Source organism: Typopeltis vanoorti, chromosome 5 (assembly GCF_054136105.1).
Source record: "Typopeltis vanoorti isolate ZY-2024b chromosome 5, IOZ_Tvanoo_1.0, whole genome shotgun sequence".
Taxonomy (NCBI): domain Eukaryota; kingdom Metazoa; phylum Arthropoda; class Arachnida; order Uropygi; family Thelyphonidae; genus Typopeltis; species Typopeltis vanoorti.
The window spans coordinates 131365806-131391415 of NC_143553.1; the positions used below are offsets into that span (position 1 = coordinate 131365806).

The 25610-nt window shown below is 38.9% G+C and overlaps 1 protein-coding gene across 4 annotated transcripts in view; it reads right to left on the bottom strand.

Annotated features, from left to right (window-relative positions):
• The window catches only part of Sfxn2 (sideroflexin 2), a 401343-nt gene that overhangs the window by 55502 nt on the left and 320231 nt on the right, over positions 1 to 25610 (bottom strand). For all 4 annotated transcript variants that reach the window (XM_090392729.1, XM_090392730.1, XM_090392732.1 and 1 more), the window contains exon 9: positions 170 to 269. In XM_090392729.1, the coding sequence (XP_090248855.1) occupies positions 170 to 269 (100 nt within the window). The remainder of the gene's footprint in view (positions 1 to 169; positions 270 to 25610) is intronic.

The following is a 25610-nucleotide window of genomic DNA, read 5'->3' on the forward strand; positions in this document are numbered from 1 at the left end:
GCAACACAAAATACAGCCATTTTGTTGATTTAAAATGCCATTGCCCTTCCTATATTTTTTTCTAATTATAAATGAATCATATTATAAATAATTAAATATAAGTTTAGTGCTTGTTTTCAGTATCTGATAAAAAAAATATTTGATTGCATAAACATAATATGATACTTACAAACCACCCACCATAAGAACCTGCAAAGGTGCGTGGAGAAATTTAATTCGTTGCATCCATGAATATTTTTCCAGTTTTTCCATTATAATAGGACAAAAAACTAAAACATAAAAAAGTGTTTTAAAAACTATAACCAAATAATCGGAAGATATTCTTAACATTTACAGTTTAAACTTAATACAGAAAAATATTTATTTAAATTTCTGATGTCTGCAGTTTGACAACATTTCGTTATAAGAAAAATGTGGAAGTTTTAGCTTATTAAATCCCAACAACAAAATATATTATCATAACCTTAGGTCTTCATTCCTCTTTCTCCATCAATATAGTATTTGAAAATAACTAAATAAATGCAAAAGTGAATATACAAAATACAAGTATATAAAAGTTTGAAAGCGAAGGATCTGAGAAAGAGAGGCGAAAAAATATTAAAAAATCAGGAAAAAAGAAAAAGAGCAATTTAAAAGCCGTAACGAATGTTAAAAGGGATGAAAGTGGGGCGAGAGTGGCGGAAAGAAACGAAATTGAGAGAACGAATGAAAGTAGAAATGGCGTGATGCAGAAATCGCAAGTGAAAAAAATCGAAAGAATAAATGATAGCGAAAAAAGAATGAATGATGGCAAAAGTTGGACGCATGTTGGACTGAAAGTACTGAAACAAAGAAAGATGAATGAGAGTAAAAGTGAGAAGAATGATAGTGAAAGTTGGACGCTATGTTAGTCTGAAAGTATGGAAATAAAGAAAGATAAATGAGAGTGAAAGTGAGAAGAATGATAGTGAAAGTTGGACATATGTTGGATTGAAAGTACGGAAACAAAGAAGGATGAATGAGAGGGAAAGTGAGAAGAGGGAGTCGAGAGTTAGAAAGATTTAATGATAGAGAGAATCTGTCACGAGATTCGGAAAGTGAATTGGATTGGATGAGGCAAGAAATGAAATGGATGCGGAATGAAATTAAGAGAATTCAGGTCAAAACTATTAAAATAAATCATGATGGCATGAAAGAGTTAATGAAAGATGAGCGAGTGGCGTTGTATGGTGACTCCATTATTAAAGGTGTGCTAGAAGATAAAATGCACAAGGTATGTTTTCCAGGCGGTAAAATGAGTAGGGTAATTGAGACACTGGATATGAGGCGGGAGCGAGCAAAAGAGTTAATTGTATTAATTGGAACAAATGATATGAGAGAGAGCAAAGAGCTGGTCAGAATGAATGTCAGGAGGCTGCTTGGAAAGATAAAAGAGAATAGTGTGACAGGAAGGGTAGTCAGTGAGTTGCCTAGGTATGATTGTGGTGAAATGAGGCGTAGAGCAAGGATTATGAATGATATTCTGGCTGAAATGTGTGAGAAGATGGGAGTACAGTTTGTTAATGTGTGGAATGAGTTTGAGGGATGAAGTGTATGGGAGTGATGGACTGCATTTGAGTAGTTATGGTGTGAGTCGCTTGGAGAGACTGCTGCTGAAAGGTAGAGAAGTGAATAAAGAGAATGAATCAGATCGAGAGGGGGAGTGATATGGAAGAGCAGGAGAATAAGACAGGAGAGATTGAAGAAGTGGAAATGAATGGGGAAGTGAGTGGTGTGAGTATATAAAATGAGAGAATGGGTGTGTAAGAGGAGCAGGGAAACGGGGAGGTTCAGGGTGGATAGGGGGTACACAGCGTGAGAAAGGTGGATGCTCCAAGAGGAGGTGAGAACATGTGTAGGCAAAAAAGAAAAGGGATGACCAGGGATCAAGAGGAAAGAGATGAAATTGAAAAGGGTTCTAAAATGAAGAAGCAGAAAGGGAAATGGCCCCCAGTCCAGCATGGAGAGATCACATCGAGTGAGTGGTATCAGTGGAACTAGCTGTAGATCGAGAAATGAACTGTCGTGTTTGTATACCAATGCTAGAAGTATAAGAAACAAGGTGGATGAAATGGTTGCACTAATTGTGTCTGTTCACCCAAAGATTGTCGGAATAAGTGACACATGGTTAGATGAGGACGACATACTGACAGGAACAGAGATGGAAGGGTATGATATGTTTCGTGAGGATAGAAGGGGTAAAAAGGGAGGGGGGGAGTGCTATTGATGATAGAGAAAGAGTTATGTCCATACAAGGTAGAGATGCAAGAGAGAAATAGGGCCGGTGGTTTTGAGGCAGTATGGTGTGAGACAGAGGTGAATAGAATCAAATACTTGGTGGGATGTTGTTATAGACCTGGTAATGTGGATGGTGGTGATAGTGAAATGTATAGTCAAATAAGCCAAGCAAATAAGAAAAGGGTGATTTTAATTATGGCAATATAGTTTGGAATGAAGAGATAGCAACTGGAAGTAAAGAAAATGAGTTTCTTGAGTTTTTGAGGGATAACTACCTCAGACAGTATGTAACAGAGGGCACACGAGGATTAAGGGTCTTGGATCTGGTCATCTCATCAGAGGATGTAATTATAAATGAGGTGTCAAATCATCCACCAATTGGTGAAAGTGACCATGAGGTGATTACCTGGGTGGTTGCCAGCAGTGCAAGGACTCCTGTGAAAAAAGGGTATATGTGGGGGTGTAAGGAGGGTGATTATGAAGAGCTCAGGAGACAGCTTGCAGGTGTAGCATGGAATGAGGAGTTAGCTAGAAAAGAGATCAATGCAGCTTGGGGGATTTTCAAAAACTATTTAGTAGATGCAATGTCTAAATGTATTCCAAGTGTGAGAAGGTTAAATAAGGTAGGTGTGAGATGGATGAATAAAGAGATTAAGCATGTGATTAAGAGAAAAAGGGCGTTGTGGAGGCAGCATAAGAGAAATGGAAGTAACCAATTTCAGGTCTACAAAGACCAGGCAAGGAGGGTGACTTGGTTGGTGAGAGTAGCTAAAGAGAGGTATGAACAGCAGTTAGCTAATGAAGCCAAAAAGAATCCTAGGGAGTTCTTTCGATATGTAGCCAGCAAAAGAAAGAATGATTATGGAAGGATGACATTGATTGGAGGAAATGGTATAAAGACAGCTGTTGCAGAACGTGTGGTGGAGATACTTAATGAGCAGTTCATAAAGATCTTTCAATCTTGTGAATGTGACTTCATGGAGAGATTGAGAGCAGTTGATGATGGGGAGGAGAGACTGATTGTAAGTGAGCAAGAGGTGTATGGGAAGTTGAGTAAACTAAATGTAAATAAGGCTGTGGGACTTGATAATATATCACCGTGTATTCTGAAGGAATGTGCCAGAGAGTTGACACCTTGACATATTTTTTCATATGAGTCTTGCACTTGGTCAAGTTCCTAAAGAGTGGAATGAGGGCAAGATTGTGCCACTTCATAAAGGAGGTGATCGAACTCAGGCATCAAATTATAGGCCTATCTCTGTGTCAGGTGTTGTGGTTAAGTTGTTGGAGAAGCTTGTGAGAACTAGGATCCAGAGTTGGGTTGACAACAAAGGTATAATCTTTGATGGACAGCATGGATTTGCTAAAGGGAGGTTATGTTTTAGTAATCTACTTTAGCAAAGGCTTTTGATAGAGTACCTCATGATAAGTTGACAGTCAAACTAGAGCAGATTGGGGTTGGATATTAGATTAGTGCATTGGATTGGAGACTGGCTATCTGATAGGTATCAACAAGTTGTGTATGGGGGTGCGATATCCAGGAAAATGAAAGTCACTAGTGGAGTGCCTCTGGGATCTGTTTTAGGGCCATTACTATTTAACTGGTATATTAATGATATTGGCGAAGATTTTGATGGAGATATTCAGTTGTTTGCAGATAATGCAAAGTTGGGATGAACCATAAAGAGTAGTGAAGATGTTGTGGCCTTACAAGGAATGCCGATGGTAGGGAGGTCACTGAGTCAGTTGATATAGTGGAATTATTGAGCGAGCACTTTGCAAGAGTATATCATCCAGGTGGTGACATTGAAGGCATGAAGGAACCATTAGTTTATATGGGAATTTGGTGAATGAAGCGGAGGTGAATAATCTATTACAGAACCTTAATGTAAATACATCTATGGGATTTGATGGTATATCAGCATGGGTCTTACGTGAAGCGGCTAAAGAATTGTCAGTGCCCTTGTTTAATCTGAGTCTTGGGTCTGGTTTAGTCCCGAAGGTGTGGAAAGAGGAGAAAATAGTCCACTGCCTAAAGGAGGATCCAAGACTACTGTTGCAAATTACTGATAATCAGCATATCAGGAGTCACTGTCAAGGTCTTGGAGAGAGTAGTCAATGGAAAAATACAGGAATGGATTGATGAAAATCAGAAACTGTATGGGGGACAGCATGGTTTTGTGAGGGGTAGATCATGCCTCAGTAACTTGCTCAGGTTTTATAACACAGTGACGGCTGAACTGGATAAGGGTAAATGGTTTACAGTGATACTGCTGGTCCTGGATAAGGCCTTTGACAGGATACCACATGGAATTCTAATCCGTAAACTGCAACATATGGGAATGGATATAGGATTGGTGAGATGGATAGGAGGGTGGTTGATGGAGAGATACCAGAGAGTAGTTTACTCAAGAGGCCAAAAGATGGCCTGTGACTAGTGGTGTGCCACAGGGTTCTGTTCTTGGACCACTGCTGTTTAATTTGTTCATTAACGATATAAGGAAGGAACTGAGAGGAACGGTTCATTTGTTCACTGATGACGCAAAGTTGGGTAGGGCAATAGTGAATGCAGAAGATGTCAAAATTTTGCAGGGTGATTTGGATAGATTGGAGATTCTGGGCTAAGGAAAATGGATGTCAATTTAATGTGGCAAAATGTAAGGTAATGCATTTTGGGGTGAAAATATTAGCAGCAGTATATCACATTGGTGGAACTGTACTCCAGGAGATTGATGGGGCTGGGGCCTTGGGAGTGTTGGTGGATAGGGAGTTGAAATTTAGAGGGCACATTGCAAAAGTGGCTAAATTAGCTCATCAAATCACTTGGATGCTGAAAAATACTTTGACGAGCAGAGATAAGCAAGTTATTGTTCCTCTATATCGAGCCTTGATAAGACCCCCATCTCGACTACTGTGCCCAGATCTGGTCACCTAGATTCTTCTTGATGGGGAAGAGGTTGAGAGGATCCAGAGGCAAGTGACCAAGATGACAGCAGGTCTGTGGAATGAATCTTATGAAAACAGGTTGAAGATTTGTGGATTGCAGAAATTGGTTCATAAATGGAAAAGGGGAGATATGATTGAGACATTCAAATTGTTGAAGGGTTTCTATAGGATTAATTGAGAGGATATTTTTGAGAACAGGACTGGTGGTGGGAGGACTAGGGGTCATCCATGGAAGCTGGGCAAGAGTGTGGTTAGTAAGGTGTTAGAGCTTGGTTTTTACTTTTAGAGTGGTGAATGAGTGGAATAAGCTGCCAGAGTCTGTTGTGGGTGCTATGACAGTGAATAAGTTCAAGGCAACGTATGATAGATACTGTGTGAATGTCGAATAGTTGTGATGGACATGACGTTTAGGGCCTCCCTCGATGAGTCTAAGGACTCCTTGGAGTCACCCGTAATAATAATAATAACAATAATAAAAACCTGACAAGAATCATTCTAGTTTTCATCCTTACTATATCCAAGAGTGAGCAGACAAAAGCCTGCATGTGAAATATCTTTGCTGACAGCCATGTGATGGTACACTGTATACATTGTTGGTTATTAGCACTGCTGAGTTCAGGAACTGATCAAGGACGTGCTGCTCTGGTCCTCAATTGCTGCTCCAATTCATTCCACAGGTGTTAAATGGCGTTGAGGTTAAGACTCCGCACATATTTTCATAAAATAGTTAATAATAATAAGTTAACTTGTAATTTTTTGTTTTATATGGATGTATGATATATTGAGTTAATTAGTTTTAAGTAAACCTCGTACTTAACCTTGTTTAATTTCCTATAGTCAGTATGACACAAGTGCATGGTAGAACATGGTGGCAAATTCATCGTTGTTGGGTGAATTGAATTTGTGTGATTTTATTCAGTGAAGTGTGTGTATACTATTTATTAATAATTGTCTCAACACTTTAGTAATTTACAATTGATACCAGCAGGCAAACTGTAATATTGGGTATGTTCACCTTTGGCTTTGATCATCTTCTGCACCCTTTGAGGTAAGCTTTCACCAATGTGTAGCAGATATCATGTAGAATTTGTCTCCATTCCTCCATCTAAGCAGCACTGAGTTCAGCAACTGACCAAGGACGTTGTTGTGTCGGAAAAAGTGCTGATTCACTATTGGTGAGTCATCCTGCTTCTGACCCAACATATGGTAATGATTAGATCTAAGGATAAGAACATACTTATGCCTCCAGAAGAAGAGCTAAAAAGATAGTGTACATATGCTCACTCAGAAGTATGTCTAACCATCTGAGGTTGTAGATATTGAGTGATTTTGAGAAGTACATAATTAAAGTTGATAATGTCTGTGTAAAAATTAACAAGGGAAAATTATGTATCAGTACTGAAATGTTATTATTAGATGTACATAAGAATATATATGTATTAGAGCCATGTCAAAACAGTTCAAAGTTGCGGTGACCAATCGGCCGCCGCTATGAGCATGATGTAGCCATCAAGAGAGGGCGTTCGCATTTGCAATATAAGGTCCTGCAGGAGATTCAATCGCTCTCTTGTTTTCTGTTCCTGATCCAAGTCCTGGATAGCTGCAGAAGCTTACCGCCGGTACCCAGCAACAAATCTCCTGGTTGCTGTACGTGCCGTGCCGAGTATAGTCACCGAAGGAATGAGGTCGGAATTCCAGTAAAGAAACGTTGGTTAGTTATGCCAATGTGTATTCAGCGAAAAGGGAACCTTTTGAAGATAATAGAAGTAAGTCACTGATACCATGAGAATACGTGGTGAGAAAACGTGGAAGTGTAATCAAGGAAGCCTTGGCAACTCCATGAAAAGACAAGAATGGTAATGTACAAGTTTTCATACTCATTTTGAATAGTAACCAAAGAAGGAATAGGAACCAGGGAATTAGGAGCTCCACACATTTAACTTTCATATAGTGACTAAAGAACTGTTTTTGGATTAATCTGTCTATGTCAAGTAAGCTAGTGCCACTCTAAGCTTATGCTGAGAAAGGAACCAAACCTTCAAACTGTTTACTTGGAAGAAACACTTATGATATTATGTTAGAAATTAGCATGAATATTAACTAAGTTGGGGGAGGATAAAGCCTGAGCATAAATAAGAATATTGTCCCATGTTAAAATACAAGATGGAATACGTCTGATATGCTCTACAGAAGGATTGTATATAACTATGTGCATGTGTTGTTTTATATGTGGGAACTGAGTAACTCTGTGTGGATTAACTGAGTCTGAACATAGTAACACAAAAGAGTGTGGGACTGTTAGATTAAATCTAGGAGAAGAAATTTTGGATATCTTAACCTAAAGTGGGGGAAGTTCAGACTCTTTAGTATTGGATTTACTATTTAAAGTATATATATGCAAGTGTTTAAAATAAATGTATTTCTTTAACCCAAAGTTAATGAGTCTGTTGTTTTCTGAGATTTGAATTACCACTTATTAAACCTTCGGACCTGCATAAGTAAAGGGGAAATCCATTGCCATAAAAAAAAAGGGGGGGGGGGAACCACGACTGCAAATTACGTGATCCCTTTATTATTTTAGAGTTGTTTAATTGTGTATCAGAATTCAACTGCCGACTGGTGCAGTCGTTTTAAACAATTATAAACTTGTCAGCAAATGAATAACTGATACTAAAGTGATAGACAATAGAAAGAGCAGAATATACATAACAATGAAAGGGACAAGTAAAGACATAACAACGTGCTGCCCTGGACCTCAATTGCTGTTCCAATTCATTCCACAAGTGTTAAATGGGGTTGAGGTTAAGACTCTGCACAGGAAAGGACAGTCGCTTAACACGCATCTCTTCATACCATTCCATAACAGCTGAGTTTTTATGCTTAGCTGTTATGGACATGATGCCAATGCGACAGCCCACGATGACACCTCTCTCGAAGTCACTGAGTTCATGTTATGTTGCCGTACCACTTGGCATGGGACATTGTCATGTTGATAGTAACAGGGGTCCATTCCATAAAAACTCCACAGTGTAGGCAGCACCAGATTATCCAAAATATCAAAGTACTGAGCTGCCTTCATGGAATCACAGGCGACAACCAGTGGCCCCACTCCAAACCAGTTGAATACATCCCACACCATTACTCCTCCACCACCAAACTTTACTATGGGTACAACACAATGTGGTAACAAGCATTCACAAGGCTGTTTCAATACCCACACCTTGCCATTAGACTGGAAACATGGAAACCTTGATTCATCACTCAAGAGTACCGTTTTCCACTGGTCAATTCCAGTTCACATGCTCTCTGCACTAGGCCAGCGAGCTGCCTTGTTCATTGTTGTGATGTTCAGCTTGTGTGCACCGCTGCTCTTCTGTGAAAACCCAGTAAACAGAGTTCTTTTTGTACAGTATTAGTGCTCACCATGAATGGTTTTTGCCAATTGTAGCTGTTTTTTGTGCCACATGTTTTAACACCCTCCTGTCCTTGGGAGTCATTTTTGCCAGCCATCCTGCATGTTTTCCTGCACTAGCAATGCCAGAACATTTCCATTTGTTGATCACATCAGCAACCGCTGATTTTGGATGCTCCAGTTGAGCAGCAATGGCATGTATGGACATGTCACCAATGTGACAGCCCATGGTGACACCTCTCTTGAAGTCAATGAGTTCACGCCGTGTTGCCATACCACCTGTATTCAACTGCTATGATGAAATACTGCTTCCTACTATCTGTACACCAGTTTCGATGCTATTAACAAACCTGGAATGTTCTGTTACTTCAAATAACAGAGTTCTGGACAATTATTGGTAGATAGTGTATGAGAGAAACAGATGTATGCATAGTGAAAATTAAAGGACTTATGGAAGAAAAAAGAAATCGGTGAGTGAGTGTGTAGTAAGTGTTTTGAGAATGGGTCCCAGTTGGGTTGAGAGAATGAAGCACTTGTTAGCAGACTAGACAGTATCGACGTAGACTGAAAAATGCAAAATATCAGAATTAATGATGAATATACAAAGTTGGAAGTTCAGAAGAATGAAATGGACCTCAATAACAAAGTCTGTGTTATCCTTCACAGGATAAAGTGCAAAACTGAAAAATTGCAGAAATGTCATGAGAAATTAGGACAAAGAGAATAAAAAGCAGGAGGTGCGAGGTAAGAATTCAGATCATATAAATTAATGAGAGAAACAAGGTAAGGAGAAAATTTTGTACAGAAATTCTGTAAGAAAAGTAATTAATGAAATCGTAACAAATCTTGTTTCTCTGGTGCAAAAATTGATAATTTTAGTGATGCTATCATGTTTCACTTTCTCTTTCTGCATCATGATAGCATCACTAAAATTATCAATTACCAATTATAAAGGATAATATATAAAAACCTTTGTAGCACCCTGCAGCCATGTTTGGTTAGTCATCCACTGCAGGTAACACTTGCAGCTGACTCCCTGTGCTTTCATCTCAGTATGATATCACTGATATTTGACCAGTGATGGCCCAATTTGTCAACAATTTGCTGAACAGATAGGCCCACAACATGGCATCATATCACAATGTCTCTTTCAAACTCCATCAATTCCCTTCTCATAGCCATATCATCTGGACACAGTTGCAATGATGTGGGAGCATCATATTACTTCAATTTATACCAGCTACAAATACGTGAGTCATTACATGGCATGATGTACCTTGCCTATGGGGAGTGTCCATTGACTTATTTCCAAGCAGTATATAATGAAGGCTCCAACCAAGAGAGAGAGAGAGGGTGTAGCAAATTACTGACTTATTACAGAAATGATGATTAACGTATCGGAAAGTTAGTCAATCAAAATTCAGGCATAGATAGAAAGAAATATGTTAATCTGGAAGGGCAGAATACTAAGGCAATTGCTGTGAAGTCCTTAGCCTCTATACACAAGTATCCCAGTTGTGAAGGTACTGCACATGCATACTTTGTTTTGCTTACACTTGGATAAAGGATTAAACTAAGAATATAATTTCTTAGCATCTTTAATTTATACTAAAATTAAGTGAAAAATCTTTCAGCATAGAAGTTTCTACTAAGGAAGAAGTGGAGGAATGTTATGAGACAACAGAGGAGGCACCTAACACAATGAAAAAAGGAAAAGTTGATCCCTGTTAGAGATCTAAACAGCAGAGTAGTAAATGATTATCAGACATATAGAAATAATTTGGGAAATATGGAAAAAAGAACAAAGCTAATAATAATGGTAAGTATCTGCTGGATTTCTATTCAGGACATGGACTATTTATTTCTATACAAAATAAATAACGGAAAAAACTCACGTAGAAAGATTATTTTATAGTATAATTTTTGCCTGTGTGTCACAGGCATCTTCAGTACATTAAGCTCAAAATTAAACACTAACTGACAATTCCAAAAAGTGCCACCTAAGTAGCTGGTGTAAGATAACTAAAAAGGTCAATAACTTTCCTAAAAAAAAACAAAAATTAATACAATAAAAAGTTAGCAAAGATTAGCTGATTTGTAAAGTACTATCTCCCATAAAGGGGATAGACGTAAGCCGTCGGATCTGTTTAAGTTAGGAGAATGAAGTAGAGTTTCACATGTTTCTTTATAAAGGCGTTCCATGAGAAACTGACTTTTGTGAAGAACTCTTGTCTTTCTCCAATGAACTCTGTGTCTAGTGAAGATGTCATGTTCAGAAAGTCCAGACTTTTCAGGTTTAAAGTATTCAATATAAGATTGGTGTTCTTCTAGCCAAATAGAGTCAGATCTTCCCATTTGTCCAAAATAAGATAATCCACAAGAGCACAGAATCTGGTAGACACCTGGATGATTAAGATGTGGAAGCTTGTCCTTAGGAGAAGTGAGAAAGGTGGAGATTTTTCTAAACGGTCGAAAGGCAACAAAAATATTCAGTGGTTTTAAAACTTTTGCTATACGTTCACTGATGCCTTGTACATAAGAGATAGTAATGCGCGTTATTTCCTCTGTGTTTGAAGAGGAAGACATATTAAAACTACTCAAAGTTCTTTTAATGAAGCAATTCTTATAACCATTAGATAGAAAGGAAGAAGTTATATATTGTAGTTCTTTCTGTAAAAGATTGTCTGAAGAACAAAAGGAGTGGGCCCGATGAACCAGTGTTTTAATAGTTCCTGCCTTTTGACTGGGATGGTGATGAGATTCTGCATGGATATAATGGCCTGTATGAGCCTTCTTTCTATAAACTGAGAAATGTAGGTTACCATCTGATTGGCAAAGAATTAGAAGATCTAAAAAGGCTAACTGCTTATTTGATTCTACTTCTAGGGTAAACTTGATCCTAGGATGAAATGCGTTTAACTCAGGGAGAAATAACGCGCATTACTAAAAAGGTTTGTCATCATTCAGTTCTGAAGGAGTTCATAACTTCATAACTGAAAATTCCATATGTTTACCCACCTACAGTTTGATGACCACATGATCACCCTCTTCAGCTGGAGTCAAAGTGGCTTCCTTGGCAGTCTTAGATCTGTTGATGCTGTCAAAATCCTACCAAAATCCTACATGAAAAAGCAACACTTTTTCCAGTCTCTGCACACCAAATCCATTCAAATGCAGGCCATCCATCTCGTATAAATCCTTTCACCCATCAAACTCATTCCACATGTCCATAAATTCCACCCACGCATAGAGTCATAACCTGCGCATAGAGTCATTTGCGATTATGGCCATCTCCTTCTAAACTCCTCTCTGTCGTACCGCGGCAACAGACTCACCATCCTAACTCTGTCACTCTTTTCTTTCGCTACCTTTAACAATACTTTAAGGTCCTCTCTCATAAAAAATTTATCTCATTTCAATTCATTCGTACCCACCACAACTATCAATTCTTTCACCCTCTTTTTTGCGCTCTAATACTCTCACTTACATCCTTAAATTTCGCACCTGGTAAGTATGATTTAGATAAACTCCCATCTATCACTCCTCTTAATAATGAGTCACCATACAACACTCTTTCCTTCATTTCAGAAACTCTCCCACTCTTACCCTTTTTTTCCTTTCAACCACTTGTTTATATCCGTTAGCCGAGGAACTCTGGAAAGAGTTTTGTGGAGCTGTTCAATAATCACTTTATTGGAGTATTTCATCCTTGAGAAATAAGTTTTAATGCTAGAGGGATACGGCAGGTTCGAGGTTTAAGAGGAGACAGAGAGTGTGTTCCAAATACTGACTACCCCTTGATATCAGTAAAGCTGTGGGACTGGATGGAATTTCACCATGTGTTTTGAGAGAACATGCTAAAGAACTGAAAGCTCCATTGACCTGGCTTTTCAATGAAAGTCTGGCTATGGGAAAGATATCCAAGGAATGGAAGGAAGATAAGATAGCGATATTGCATAAAGGTGGTAGCAGAATGGATGAGTCTAACTATAGGCCAGTTTGTGTTTCATCCGTAGTTGTAAATATCTTGGAGAAATTAGTGAGGGATCATATTCAGCATTGGGCAGATGAGGGTAATGTTATCTGTGAGAGTCAACATGGATTTCTTAAGGGGTGCTCTTGCTTTAGCCATATGATTGCCTTTTATAATAAAGTGACAACAGCAGTTGATGAGGGAAAGGCATATACTGCCAATTTTTTTGTATTTTACAAAAGCATTTGTCAGGGTGCCACATGATAAGCTGATATTTAAGTTGCAGCACATGGATTTAGATGTTGGATTAATCAACTGGATTCAGGATTGACTGTCTGATCAGAAGGTTACAAGTGGGATCCCACAGGGCTCAGAACTGGGACCTGTATTGTTTAACCTTTATATCAATGACATTGTCAATAGATTGCAAGGGGGATATTCAGTTTTTTGCAGGTGATGTGAAGCGGGGAAAGGTTATTAGTAATAGTGTAGATGTGATGTGACAGCCCTGCAAGAGGATTTGAATAAACTAGACAGATGGGCAAATGAATGGGGGTTTCAGTTTAATGCAGTAAAATGTAAAGTCTTGAAGTTTGGGATACATATCGATGGGAGGCTGCATACTCAATTGGAGGAGCTGTACTGGAGGAAGTACGGGAGACAAGGGATCTAGGGGGTGATGATTGACCTGCAGAGACAAAAGAGTTATCAATCCATTGTATAAGACCCTAATCAAACTACACTTAGACTATTATTCTCAAATTTGGTCCCCAGGGTTTGAAGGGGATAAATTTACTGTGGAAAGGGTACAGAAGCGGATAATGAAGATGGTTTCAGGACTGTACAATGTTAGTTCTGAGGATCGGCTGAGGGAATGTGGACCGCAGAGTTTGGTAGACAGAAGGAGAGGTGATATGATTGAAAATTTTAAAACTGTTGAGAGGTAGTTACAGGGTTGACACTGGGGAGTTCTTTTGCTTGGTGGAACAATGGGAAGGAGTGTGACAAGGGACCACCCCTAGAATTTACAAAAGGGAGTTGTCAGCAAGAGGTTGAGAAGTGTTTTCTTTGCATGGAGGGTGCTTGAATCGTGGAATGCATTGCCTGATAAAGTGGTCAGAACAAGAATGGTCAATGAGTAGTATGATACACTTTCTGTTTCCTAGGAAGGACCTCCCACTATGAGTCTTTTTTCTTCGTGGAGGCCTGAATAATAATAATAATAATAAAAAGAATGATGTGTTGAATCATGAATGAGGCCTGCCGTTACTAGACAGACTTTCATTCAGGATCCAACAAGAACAGAGCCTAAATCAAAAGATACCTGTACTGCTGGTGCAAATTGTACTATAAATAAAAAGAAGGAGGGGGGGGGAGTAAAGTGTATCATGTAAATATTAAATGAGTGCATATCTGTTTACCCAAAGAGGGAAAAACACTGTAGGTTAGTGATCCTTACAAGCAAGGTTCGCAAAAAGAGACAAACGTGGACACTTCTCTAGGAGGAGCTCTCACACGTATTCAAGTGCAATGTCATCGAAACGACCGTGACTGAAAGCTGCAGTACAATAGGAGTTGGTGGTCAGAAAAAAAAAGGGGGAGAGTAGAGGGAACGTGAAGCAGGAAGGAGTTAAAAAAAAATGGGAATGTGATCAAAACACAGAGGACAGGAAGTGTCGGCGGTAGAACAAAGGGGTGCCAGTGCGGACGGTTGGATGAAGTCCGATGAAAACCTCTAAGTGCAGACCGACGAAGAAGCTCGGGACCAAGTGGAACCTCACCTGTGATGTCCTTCTAGAAGGGTTCATAAGTCCTGGAGATGCATGGCGAAAAGTTCCCACCGACAGCAAAGTTCCAGTGCGCATTGATCCAAAGGGGAGAGTGCTCCACAAAGTGAGTAAAGTCCAACCAGAGTTTGCATGTGACTTGCACGCAGTGACGAAGTGTGACTATATGCTGCATCAAATGGTAATGTAAAACTTTGCTATATCTAAAATATGTTAAATGTTGAAGGGGGAAGCAGCTAAGACCTTTCATTAGCAAAGAAAGCTGAGATTATTTGTCGGTGTTGGAACTTATAGAGACCTTGGACTGGTAGTCCGAAGACCCATGTCATGTGATCTTCACATCATGCATATATATGCCACTTTAACAATCTCTCCAGAGATCCATGTTCAGAAAATTAATAGTATATGCTTATATCTATAACATTCTTAGAAAATAGCAATCTTGTCCTGTTTGAAATTGTCATGTATTACCATGTAGAGCATTAAAATTTTGAAATAACAATTAACTGATGAATGATTTATTTTCTATGTATCCTAATCTTGTTAAAATTAAACTTTGTGTTTCTTGTTAAATCCTGGTCAATAAATTGTGTTTGAGAACGACATTGCCACTCACCAACACACGAACTGCGATAAAAGGGGAAGAGTATCTAAATAAATTCAGTAAGGCTAGGAGAGGGCATGACTGCAAAATCCCTGAATCCGTACACCGTTCTACCTGACTTGGGTCAAGTAAGACAAACGTCGGATTCAGGAAGGGCCCGCAACATTCAAGGGGTGACTGTAACTGGTGCAGAACAAAGAAATTTATTAGAGTCTGTGATCCGAGGGAGCTTTAGATCCCATGTGACAGGAAAGCACGCTAACAGGCCAGATACAAGGTTCAGTACAAATATTCCGCAAAGTGGCGACATAACAGATGACTTCAAGAAATAGCAGAATGGTGAAAGATATGCAAAAAAAAAAAAAAAAAAACATTTGAAAGACTTTGTGGTCATGGAAAGGTATATCATTCTAGTGGGGGACAATAGGAATGGAAAGAGAATAAGAGTATTTCTTTGCATAAAAGAGGCTCCAAGACACAGTGGCAAATTACCAATCAGTCAAGATTTCACAAATGATGCTTAAGGGGGGGGGGGTCAAAATAACTGGTGCCTTAGCATTCATGAACGATATTCATACTAGACAACTTGTCTAAAAGGAATAATATCATTAGACAACATTATCAGATAATGTTTTATCTATCTACTTATTCCTGAATACTGACTTAGGCCACAGTTGTTTAATCTATACAATGATGAATTAGGAATGATCTCATGGGAATATTCAGCTGGCTACCTGCTGATGATACCAAACTGGGAAGGATACTTGTTAATAAACGCTATGTGGAGATTATTATTACAAGGGTGATCTGAAAAGTTCTTGGTCTAGCAATGAAGAAACAAATTTATAATTTCAAAATTATTTTTATTTTCCAACATAATCTTCCTTAAGAATACATTTCTTCAGTGATGCTCTAGCACATTATCCCATCTCTGTAGTGGTTCTCAGTGAGATGTGCAAAATATTCCTCTGCAGGTGCAATCACTTCTTGATTCAAAGAAAAATGCTGACCAGAGAGGAAAAGTTTTAGTTTGGGGAAGAGATAGAAGTCAGAGGGAACCAAATCTGGGGAATAGGGTGGATGTTCCAACAATTCATAGTGCAGATCCCTTAATTTTCCCATTGCCAAAATAATTTTGTGGGCAGGTGCATTGTCCTGATGAAAGATGATTATTTTCTTCTGCAAATCAGGTCTTTTCTCACAAATTTTTTCATCTAGTCTGATTAAAGATTAGAATAATATTCCCCAGCTATTGGTTTTATCCTTTTCCGGATAATTAATAAACAAAATGCCTTTAGTAAAGTTAGTTTAATCCTTTATCCAAGTGTGAGCAAACAAAGTTTGCGCCTGAAAATATCTTAAGGACTGAGCTAAGGTGGTGCAACACCAGGCAACTCGTTGCAAAGGTGGATGAGGCTATCATCACTACTATCTCAGTATCTCCCATAATGCAAAGCACATCTCCTTGCGGACATGTATGCTGCTATGCATTAGGGTAAGGGTCACTATCCAGACCGGTTTCGACCTTTATTGAGGTCTCGTCAGTGGGAGCCAGGCCCAGCAGTGCAGATACCAAGGCAGATAGGTAAGGATGACCTCCATTACTTCTGCCTTGGTGATGGAACTGACTTTGTCTTCTTTGGCGCTCAACAACCGGCTTTTGTCCACTGCTTTGACTGCTGTATGCATTCTGGTGGGTAATGGTGAATCCAAGTCTCATCCATAGTAATAAATCAATGCACAAAATCAGTTTTATTCTTGTTAAAACGCCATAAGCACTGTTCAGAGATTTTCATGCGAGTGCGTTTTTGATCTGCAGTGAGCAAGCGCTGCACCTATCTTGCACAAAGCTTTTTCATATTCAATTCTTCATGCAAAATATATCCTATACGTTCTTTTGAAATGCCTACAGTCTCAGCAATTTCACGCACTTTGACCCACCAGTCATCCAATACCATATTGATCCATGATTTCTGGTGTTGTTACACTTTTTGGACATCCTTCAAATGGATCATCTTCAAGGCCGGTATGGCCAAGTTTAAACTCAGCAGCCCATTTTGTAATTATGGAAAATGAAGGAGAAGAGTGCCCAGAAACTGTTATGAACTTTGAATGAATTTCTTTTGGTGTTAAACCTTCTTTTACAAAGAATTTTATAACTGCACGATACTCAATTTTAATCCATTTCAAGGGATACATACAAAACTTTTGCTTCAGACAGCTGTATAAAACAAACTATTTGATAGAATTACTTGCAATTTTACATGGATGCTGATGACAGATGTACCAACTTAAAAAAAATCTTGCCAATAGTGTTGCCATCTATTGGCAAGATTCCAATCGAGGCCAAGAACATTTCAGACCACCCTCGTATTTTGATGATTCAGGACTTCCATGGATCACGAGACTCACTGTGAGATGCCCATCTAAGAAAACACAAAGTTTATCATACAACTCCTTGAACTCATTCATTGCTTGTGCTCTCACCATTCTATCAGAAAATGTATTCCATAGTTCAACCACTCTCCATGCAAAGAAACCACTCCTCCTTCTTGCTCACAGCTTCCTTTGCAACTTCCAGGGATGGTTCGTTGTCCTAGCTCCTTCCCCTTTTTTCTACCAGACGAAAGAACTCCCCAGTGTCAATTCCATAACTACTTCTCAACAGCTTAAATGTCTCAATCACATCACCTCTCCATTTTCTATCTATCAAACTTTACAATCCGCATTCCCTCAGTCTATACTCATAAATAACATTGTACAGTCCTGATATCGTTTTTGTTATCTGACTCTATATACTCTTTCCATGGTTAATTTATCCCTTTCAAATCCTGCGGACCAAATTTGAGCACAGTATTTCATGTGTGGTCTAATCAGGGTTCTGTACAATGGAATGACAACTCTTTCATCTCTGTGGGTCAGTGTCCTCCTCCTCAGTACTGCAGCAATCCTCTGGGTTACCTTCACAACCTTTGCAATATGTTTCCTGAATTTCAGGTTTCTATCAATCATTCACTACAGATTCCTTGTCTCCCCCACTTCCTCCAGTACAGTTCCTCAATAGAGTATGCAGCCTCCCATCATTGTATCCCAAAACTTCAAGACGTTATATATTTAGCTGAATTAAACTGATACCCCCATTCATTTTGTCATTTTTCCAGTTTATTCAGATCCTCTTGAAGGGCTACCACATCTGCACTATTACTAATGACCCTTCCCTTCTTCATATCACCTGCAAACAACTGAATATCCCTCTGCAGTCCATTTACAATATCACTGATATGAAGGTTAAACAATACAGATCCCAGTACTGAGCCCTGTGGAACCCCTTGTAACCTCCTGCTCCCTTGATACAATTCCCTCAAACACAACTCTCTGATACCTATCAGACAGCCATTCTCCCATTAAATTCACTAACCTGACATCCAATCCAATCCAACATGTTGCAACTTAAATATCAGCTTATCATGTCGCACCATATCAAATACCTTTGTAAAATCCAAAAAAAAAAAAAAGGCAAATATGCCTTTCCCTCATTAACTACTCATGTCAGTTTATTATAAATGGCAATCAGATTACTAAAAGAAGAGCAACTCTTGGAGCCTCCAAGATGATTTGAAATGACTAAAATGGTGCAATGGGAAATAGCTCCCAAATTAATATGGCAAAATTTAAGCATGATACATTTTTGGCTGAATGGGTTGCAAGCTAGTATCACACTAATGGAGAATTCACTCCAAAAAAGCATGCAAGAAATTTATGAGGGCTGGAATTTCAAGGCCACAGTGAATAGAGAGCTGTAGTTTATGGAATATATGAACACTTATAATATGGTGTCCATAATTTAAAACACAAAAAATGGGTATTATGATCACAGAAATTGTTAATGCAGATAAAAGTATGTATTTAATTAAGTAATAAATATATTATTATTATTATTATGATGATGATCCAGGCCTCCATGGAGTCAAAAGAATCATTGTGGGAGGCCCCTCCTAGAAACCACAGAAAGTCAATCATACCACTCCTTGAACTCATTGACTGTTTGTACTCTCACCACTCTATCAGGCAATTCATTCCACAGTTCAACCCCTCCATGAAAAGAAAAAATCACTCCTCACCCTCTTGCTCACAGCTTCCTTTTGAACTTCCAGGGATGGTCCCTTGTCCTCGCTCCTTCCCCCTGTTCCACCAAGCAAAAGTACTACCCAGTGTCAACCCTGTAACTACCTCTCAACTGTTTAAAAGTCTTGATCATATCACTTCTTCTATTTACCAAACTCTGCAATCCACATTTCCTCAGCCTGTCCTCATAACTAACATTGTACAGTCCTGAAACCATCTTTGTTATCTGCCTCTGTACCTTTTCCACAGTTACAGTTAATTTTCCTAATCAGTAATTCTGTAGACTTCTAATAAAGACAAATTTCTCTGAGAGTGACTGTACTAGGCCTCTTCACTCCACCTGTAGCAGGAGCACTTTTACGAGCAGATTTGGTGGCTATATAAAATTAATTATTATATATAATATGATGATGAATTATTATATATAATATGATGATAAATTATAATAAATAATAAATATAAAATATAAATTATATAAACATAAAGCAAAAAATTTAGTTTGCATTAAATGTTTAATAATAAAAAAGAAAATTTTAAATAAAATACATAACAGGTACCTCAAAATTTACCAATTTCAAGTCTTAGCAGTTTCTGTTTCTTGGAATTTTGCTGTAGTGGCTGATGCACATGACATGTTCTTGTCTCATATAATTTTGAGCAGAATGTGTTGTTTTTAATAATCTTTTTCTATATGCATAAATTCGTGAAAATTATTGCACTTCATTCCTTTACATTTTATAATTATCACTGATTTTACTGTGTGAATATGCAACTGATTTTTCTCCTTGCTACATAATAGAGTCAAAGATAACAGTATAGTGGGAAAGGTTCAGTATCAGTTCACCTCTTACTTCTAATCTCTTGCTTGCATTACACACTGTACTTCGATCTAGCAACAGTTTCTCCAGTTTGCTCACTCCAAAGCCATCCAAATTACATTTGGATGGCTTTGGATGACGAGATATGACAGTGATGAGTTGAACGAGAGCTAGAATCATGAATGGTAAGGTGGCAGAGCTGTGTAAGAAGGAGTGCAGTTTGTGAATATAGGGAATGTATTTGAGGGAAGAATGTAATCATATAGAATGTAATCATAATCATATAGGATTTGGAGTGAGCAAACTGGAGAAACTGTTGCTAGATGGAAGTAAAGTATGCTAGCAAGAGATCAGAAGTAAGAAACGAAGTGAAATAGTAGGACAGTGGTACAGAAGAGATTGAAGTGCTTGGCAATGGAAATAATAGTAGTGTCAGAAACAAAAAGAGAGAATGGAGATGCAAGAGGAACAGGGAAATGGGTGGGGAGCTGCGGTGGATGGGAGACTGGGATTAGTGGTGATAAAGGTGATTAGGAAATAGGAGGTGTGGTGCAGAAATCATGACCTGACTGGTGGCTTGGGTAGGACTGGGGATAGACCTAAAAGGGAATTGCTGTGCTTATTTAAAAATACCAGGAGTATCAGAAATAAGGGAGATGAAATTGTCTCACTGATTCAGTTTTTTTTTAATTATTATTATTAGATACCTCCAGGGAGTCCAAAGACTCATCGAGGGAAGGCATCTGCTCTACAGCTCTGTCTCCACCACTCAATCCACCAATGCCATCTACTGCCCAACACCACCACTAGTTTTTCCACAGACAATCACAAACATCCATGCACACGGTGGGATTCGAACCAGCAGCCTTTTGGTTGGAGAGCAGATATGCTAACCACTCAGTCAGCCAGGCCAGCAAAAAAGTACTCAACCAAATAACAGCCCAGCATCCCATTACTTGTTAAGACTTGTTTATTTACTTGTTTATTTACCCCAAAATCATTGTAATAAGTGAAACATTGGTGAATGAAGATTATATCTTAACAGAAATAGAAATGGAAGGATACAGTGTTTTTCATAAGGATAGAAAGAACAAGAAGGAAGTGGGAGTGCTGCTGATGACAGAAGGAGAATTATGTCCATATAAGTTAGACAAGAAAGAGGGAAATAGTGGCAATGGTTCTGAGGCAGTCTGATGTGAAGTGGAGATTGACAGGAAGAGATATTTAGTTTAATGTTTCTATAGGCCAGGGAATGTGAAGAGAGGTGATAAAGAAATGTATAAGCAGTTTGGGTTAGTGAACCAGAGAACAGTGATTATTATAGGATATTTTAATTATGGCATTATAGACAGGAATGAAGAAAACGAATTTCTTGAGTTCATATGAGACAATTATGTTGGGCAGTATATAAAGGAGGACAAGTAAGGATCAAGAGTTTTAGATCTGATCATTTCATCAGAGGATGTAATTGTGAATAGGGTTTCAAACTTCCTTCCAGTTTGTCAGAGCAATCATGAATTGATTACATGGGGTGTGGCTAGCAATATGAAGACTTCTGTGCAGAAAGGATACAATGCTGGTCATTATAACAATATTTAGAGATAGTTTGGAGATATAGCAGGAATTAGGAGTTGAGTGGTAAGGAAATAAATGCTGCTTGGAAACTGACAAAGAAATACATACGATCATCAATGTGTGAAGGTATTCAAAGGTCAAAATGCTGAATAAGGTAAGTGTAAAATGGATGAATGAGGGAATTAGACATGAAATCTGAAAGAAAACAGCACTTCAGAGACAGCACAAGATGAATAACAGCAATAATCAGTTGCACAGAGTATAAAGAACATACCAGGAGAGACTCAGTTAGTATGGACAACAAAGTTCAGTATGAGCAAATATTAGTAAATAAGGCTAAGGAAAACCATCATGAGTTTTTTATGTGACAACTAGAAAGAAGAATGATTGTAGTAAGATGATGTTAATGGATGAAAGTGGGAGATTGGTAGCTGTTGCAGAAGACATATTCGAGTATTCAGTGAGCAGTTCATTAGGTTGTTTCATCCTTGGTATCAGCAGCTCAAGTGTAGAGAATAAAATAAGAGAAGGCTTAATGGTGAGTGAATAAAAGGTATGAAGAGTTAAGTAAGCTAGATGTCAATAAGACAACAGGACTTGACATATCACTATGTGTCTTAAGGAAATGTTACAGGAGTTACCATCAGCCTTAACTTGCCTGTTTAACAAGAGTCTTGCAAGAGCACATCAAGTCCCAAAGGAGTGGAAGAGGAAGGAAGGCAAAATTGTTCCACTTCACAAAGGTGGTGATAGAGCTAAGCCAACAAATTATAGGAAAATCGGTATATCTGGAGTTGTAGTTAACATATTGGAGAGGTTGGTGAGAGGTAGGATACAAAAGTTTGTTGATAACAGTGGTATTCTTTGTGCTTGTCAGCATAGGTTCATTAAAGGAATGTTGTGTTTTACCAACTTGCTTATGTACTATAACAAGGTGACAAATGTATTGGACAAGGGAGATGTATAGACGGTGGTAGATTTTGCAAAGGTCTGATAGATTGCCATACCACACCACAAGTTGGTCACTAAACTAAAGCACATGGGATTGGATAACAGACTAGTGAGTTGGATAGGTGACTAGATATTACATAGGTATCAGCAAGTTGCATATGTGTGTGGGGAACACTATTTCAAAAGAGGAACGTCACTAGTGGTGTACCACAGGAGTCTGTTTTGGGACCATTGTTATTTAATTTATATATAAATGATATTAGGACAGGCTTAGCTGGTGATTATTATTATTATTACAGGCATCTCCATGGAGTCAGTAGACTCATCGCAGGAGATCCAAACTATCAAAACAATATCTATCATATCTCTTCTTGAATTCATTTACAGACGAAGAACTCACTACTGAGCCAGGCAATGCATTCCACTTGTTCACCACCCTCCAGGCAAAAAACCTCGTTCTCGCACCCATGTTAACCACACTTTTCCTTAATTTCCAGGGATGAAACATTTCCCCTGTATCAATTTTATAAAAACCTTTTAGTAATTTAAATGTTTCTATCATATCCGCTCTTCTCTGCCTATCAACCAACCTCTGCAAACTACAGGCTCTCAATCTATCAATGTAGGGAGCATTTTTTCCATCACTCACCAACTTAGTCACTCTCCTCTGAACTTTCTCCACAACCTCCTCATCTCCAAGGAATCCAGGTGACCAGACCTGAGCACAGTAATCCAAATATGGAAGTACCAATGCTTTATAATAAATTTAGTTTAATGAGGGAATTAAACTAAAACTACCCAAGTGTAGACAAACAAAGTCTGTGCCTGAAGTAGTTCAGGACTGAGGCAACTCGTAGTAAAGGAGGACCAAGCTCTCATCACTCCTTGTCTAATTATCTCCCATAATGCAAAGCACATCTCCTTGCGGACATGTATAAAGCTATGCATTAAGGGAAGGGCCACTACCCAGACCGGTTTACCTACACTTGGGTAGTTCAGTGCAGGGATACCGCTTCTAAAAACTCGTAAAATCCCCAGGATCACCCAATAATGAGCGACCCGCAGGATCAGAAAGTCAGAAACTCAGTTGGCTCTACACCATGGCAGGCTCTCACACCATCGAGCAGAGCCGCTCATTTGCTCATCTCGAAGTGTAATAACAGCAACAGCCGTGCCTCAGTTAACTTCACAGGCTACAGCATTGCCATTCATTACCCCCACTCAGGACCTGGGTGATAGCAGCAGCCAAGCCTCAGTTAAAATTTCCAGGTTACAGCATTGCCATTTATCACCCAAGCTTCCAACCAGTTTCGACTTTTATTGCGGTCTGGTCAGTGGGAGGAAGACTCAGAAGTGGTGATACTAAGTCAGAAGCAATGGAGAGGTCATATTTACTTATAAGAGTTACCAAAAAGGTGTACCACCGTATTATTTTCCACAAGTGGAAAATAAACTTCCAACATCTTTCTCTAAATCCAGAGTAAATTAATAATAAGGTGGTACACCTTTTGGCAACTCGTATAAGTAAATATGAACTCTCCATTGCTTCAGACTTCGCATCACCACTTCTGGGTCTGCCTCCTACTCACGAGACCTCAATAAAGGTGGAAACTGGTCTGGGTAGTGGTCCTTCCCTTAATGCATAGCTTTATACATGTCTGCAAGGAGATGTGGTGAGACAAGGAGTGATGAGAGCTTGGTCCACTTTTACTACGAGCTGCTTCAGTCCTGAACTACTTCAGGTGCAAACTTTGTTTGCCTACACTTGGGTAAAGGATTCAACTAAATTTATTATAATTCTCGTGGAAAGGCTTAGACGTTGGTTGTGCATTTTTTACTAAGTAATTTAAGGAAATTACAATGTCAACTAGTATTCATACATTAAAATAAAATTTAATATACTTCAATATTTCGGCAACATCACGTTGCCATTTTCAAGAAACTTAAGAACAAGACACATGCACACAGGCACAACAAACAGTAAATGAGGAAGAAGCAGAAAGCTATTATTTCTCCTAAAGTCCTGATGGTGACCCCTAGTGGGCAATGTTGGTATTCTTGGGTGATTGGGCTGAAGGTCCTCTGATGTAGGTTTCCCAAATTTGAGGCAGTCTCATGCAGCCAAATTTGTTGAGGTTTGGATTGTTTCTTAGGGCTAAAGCTGATTCCATGAAAAGCTTTTCATATTTGTATTTACTACAGTGTACTATCGTGGCTTTCTTCCACTGTATTCTATGGCAGGTATCCAACACATGGTCAGCGAGACCAGAGTGGCTGTATTGGTGAAACCAGATGTAGTCCTTGTGTTCTGAAATTCTGATATTGGCTGTCCTGCCTGTTTGGCCAAAGTAGGACAGCTTACAGCTGCAAGGGACCTGGTATACACCAGATAGGTCTAGGGGGGGGGGTGTTTTGTAGAGCAGATAAGGGATGCCAATTTTTTATATGGTCTGTAACAAGAAGTTGTCATTTTTTTTAGGATTTTTGCAATTTTGCCTCGGATATAGGGTATGGTGATGGATTTAGAGTAATCCTTGTTGTGTGTGTGTGTGGGGGGGCTAGCCATTGGCCAAGAAAGTGTTGAGTATGTGGTTTAGTTCTGTGGTTAGGGCATTGTCATTTGAACAGATAAGTTTAGCAATGTTGTGTAGTGTCTTAATGACTCCATATTGTTGCGAGGAGGGGTGGTGGGATTGTTGGTGAATGTATCTGCCTGTATGGGTGGGTTTTCTATAGACTGAGAAAACAAAGGTTCCATCAGACTGGCGGGTGACTAGTGTGTCTAAGAAAGGAAGGCAGTTGTTTTTTTCCTCTTCCAGAGTGAATTTGATTCTGGGGGGGGGGGGGGTGTTGGTTGTTTATACATGTTAGGAAGGAGAGGAGTGCATCGGAGCCATGTGGCCAAATAGCAAACACATCATCAACATAGTGAAGTCAAATCGTTGGTTTCTGTAGGACAAAGTTTAAGGCTTTCTCTTCAAAAGTCTCCATGTAAAAGTTAGCCAAGGGTGGGGAGAGTGGAGAACCCATGGCTGTCCCCTCTATTTGTTTGTAGAATTTTCCTTGCCAAACAAAATAGCCTGAGTTCATTATGAACTGAAAAAGGGCTGTGATATCGGGAGGAAATTTAGCTTGGATTAGCTCTAAAGATTCTTTGAGCGGG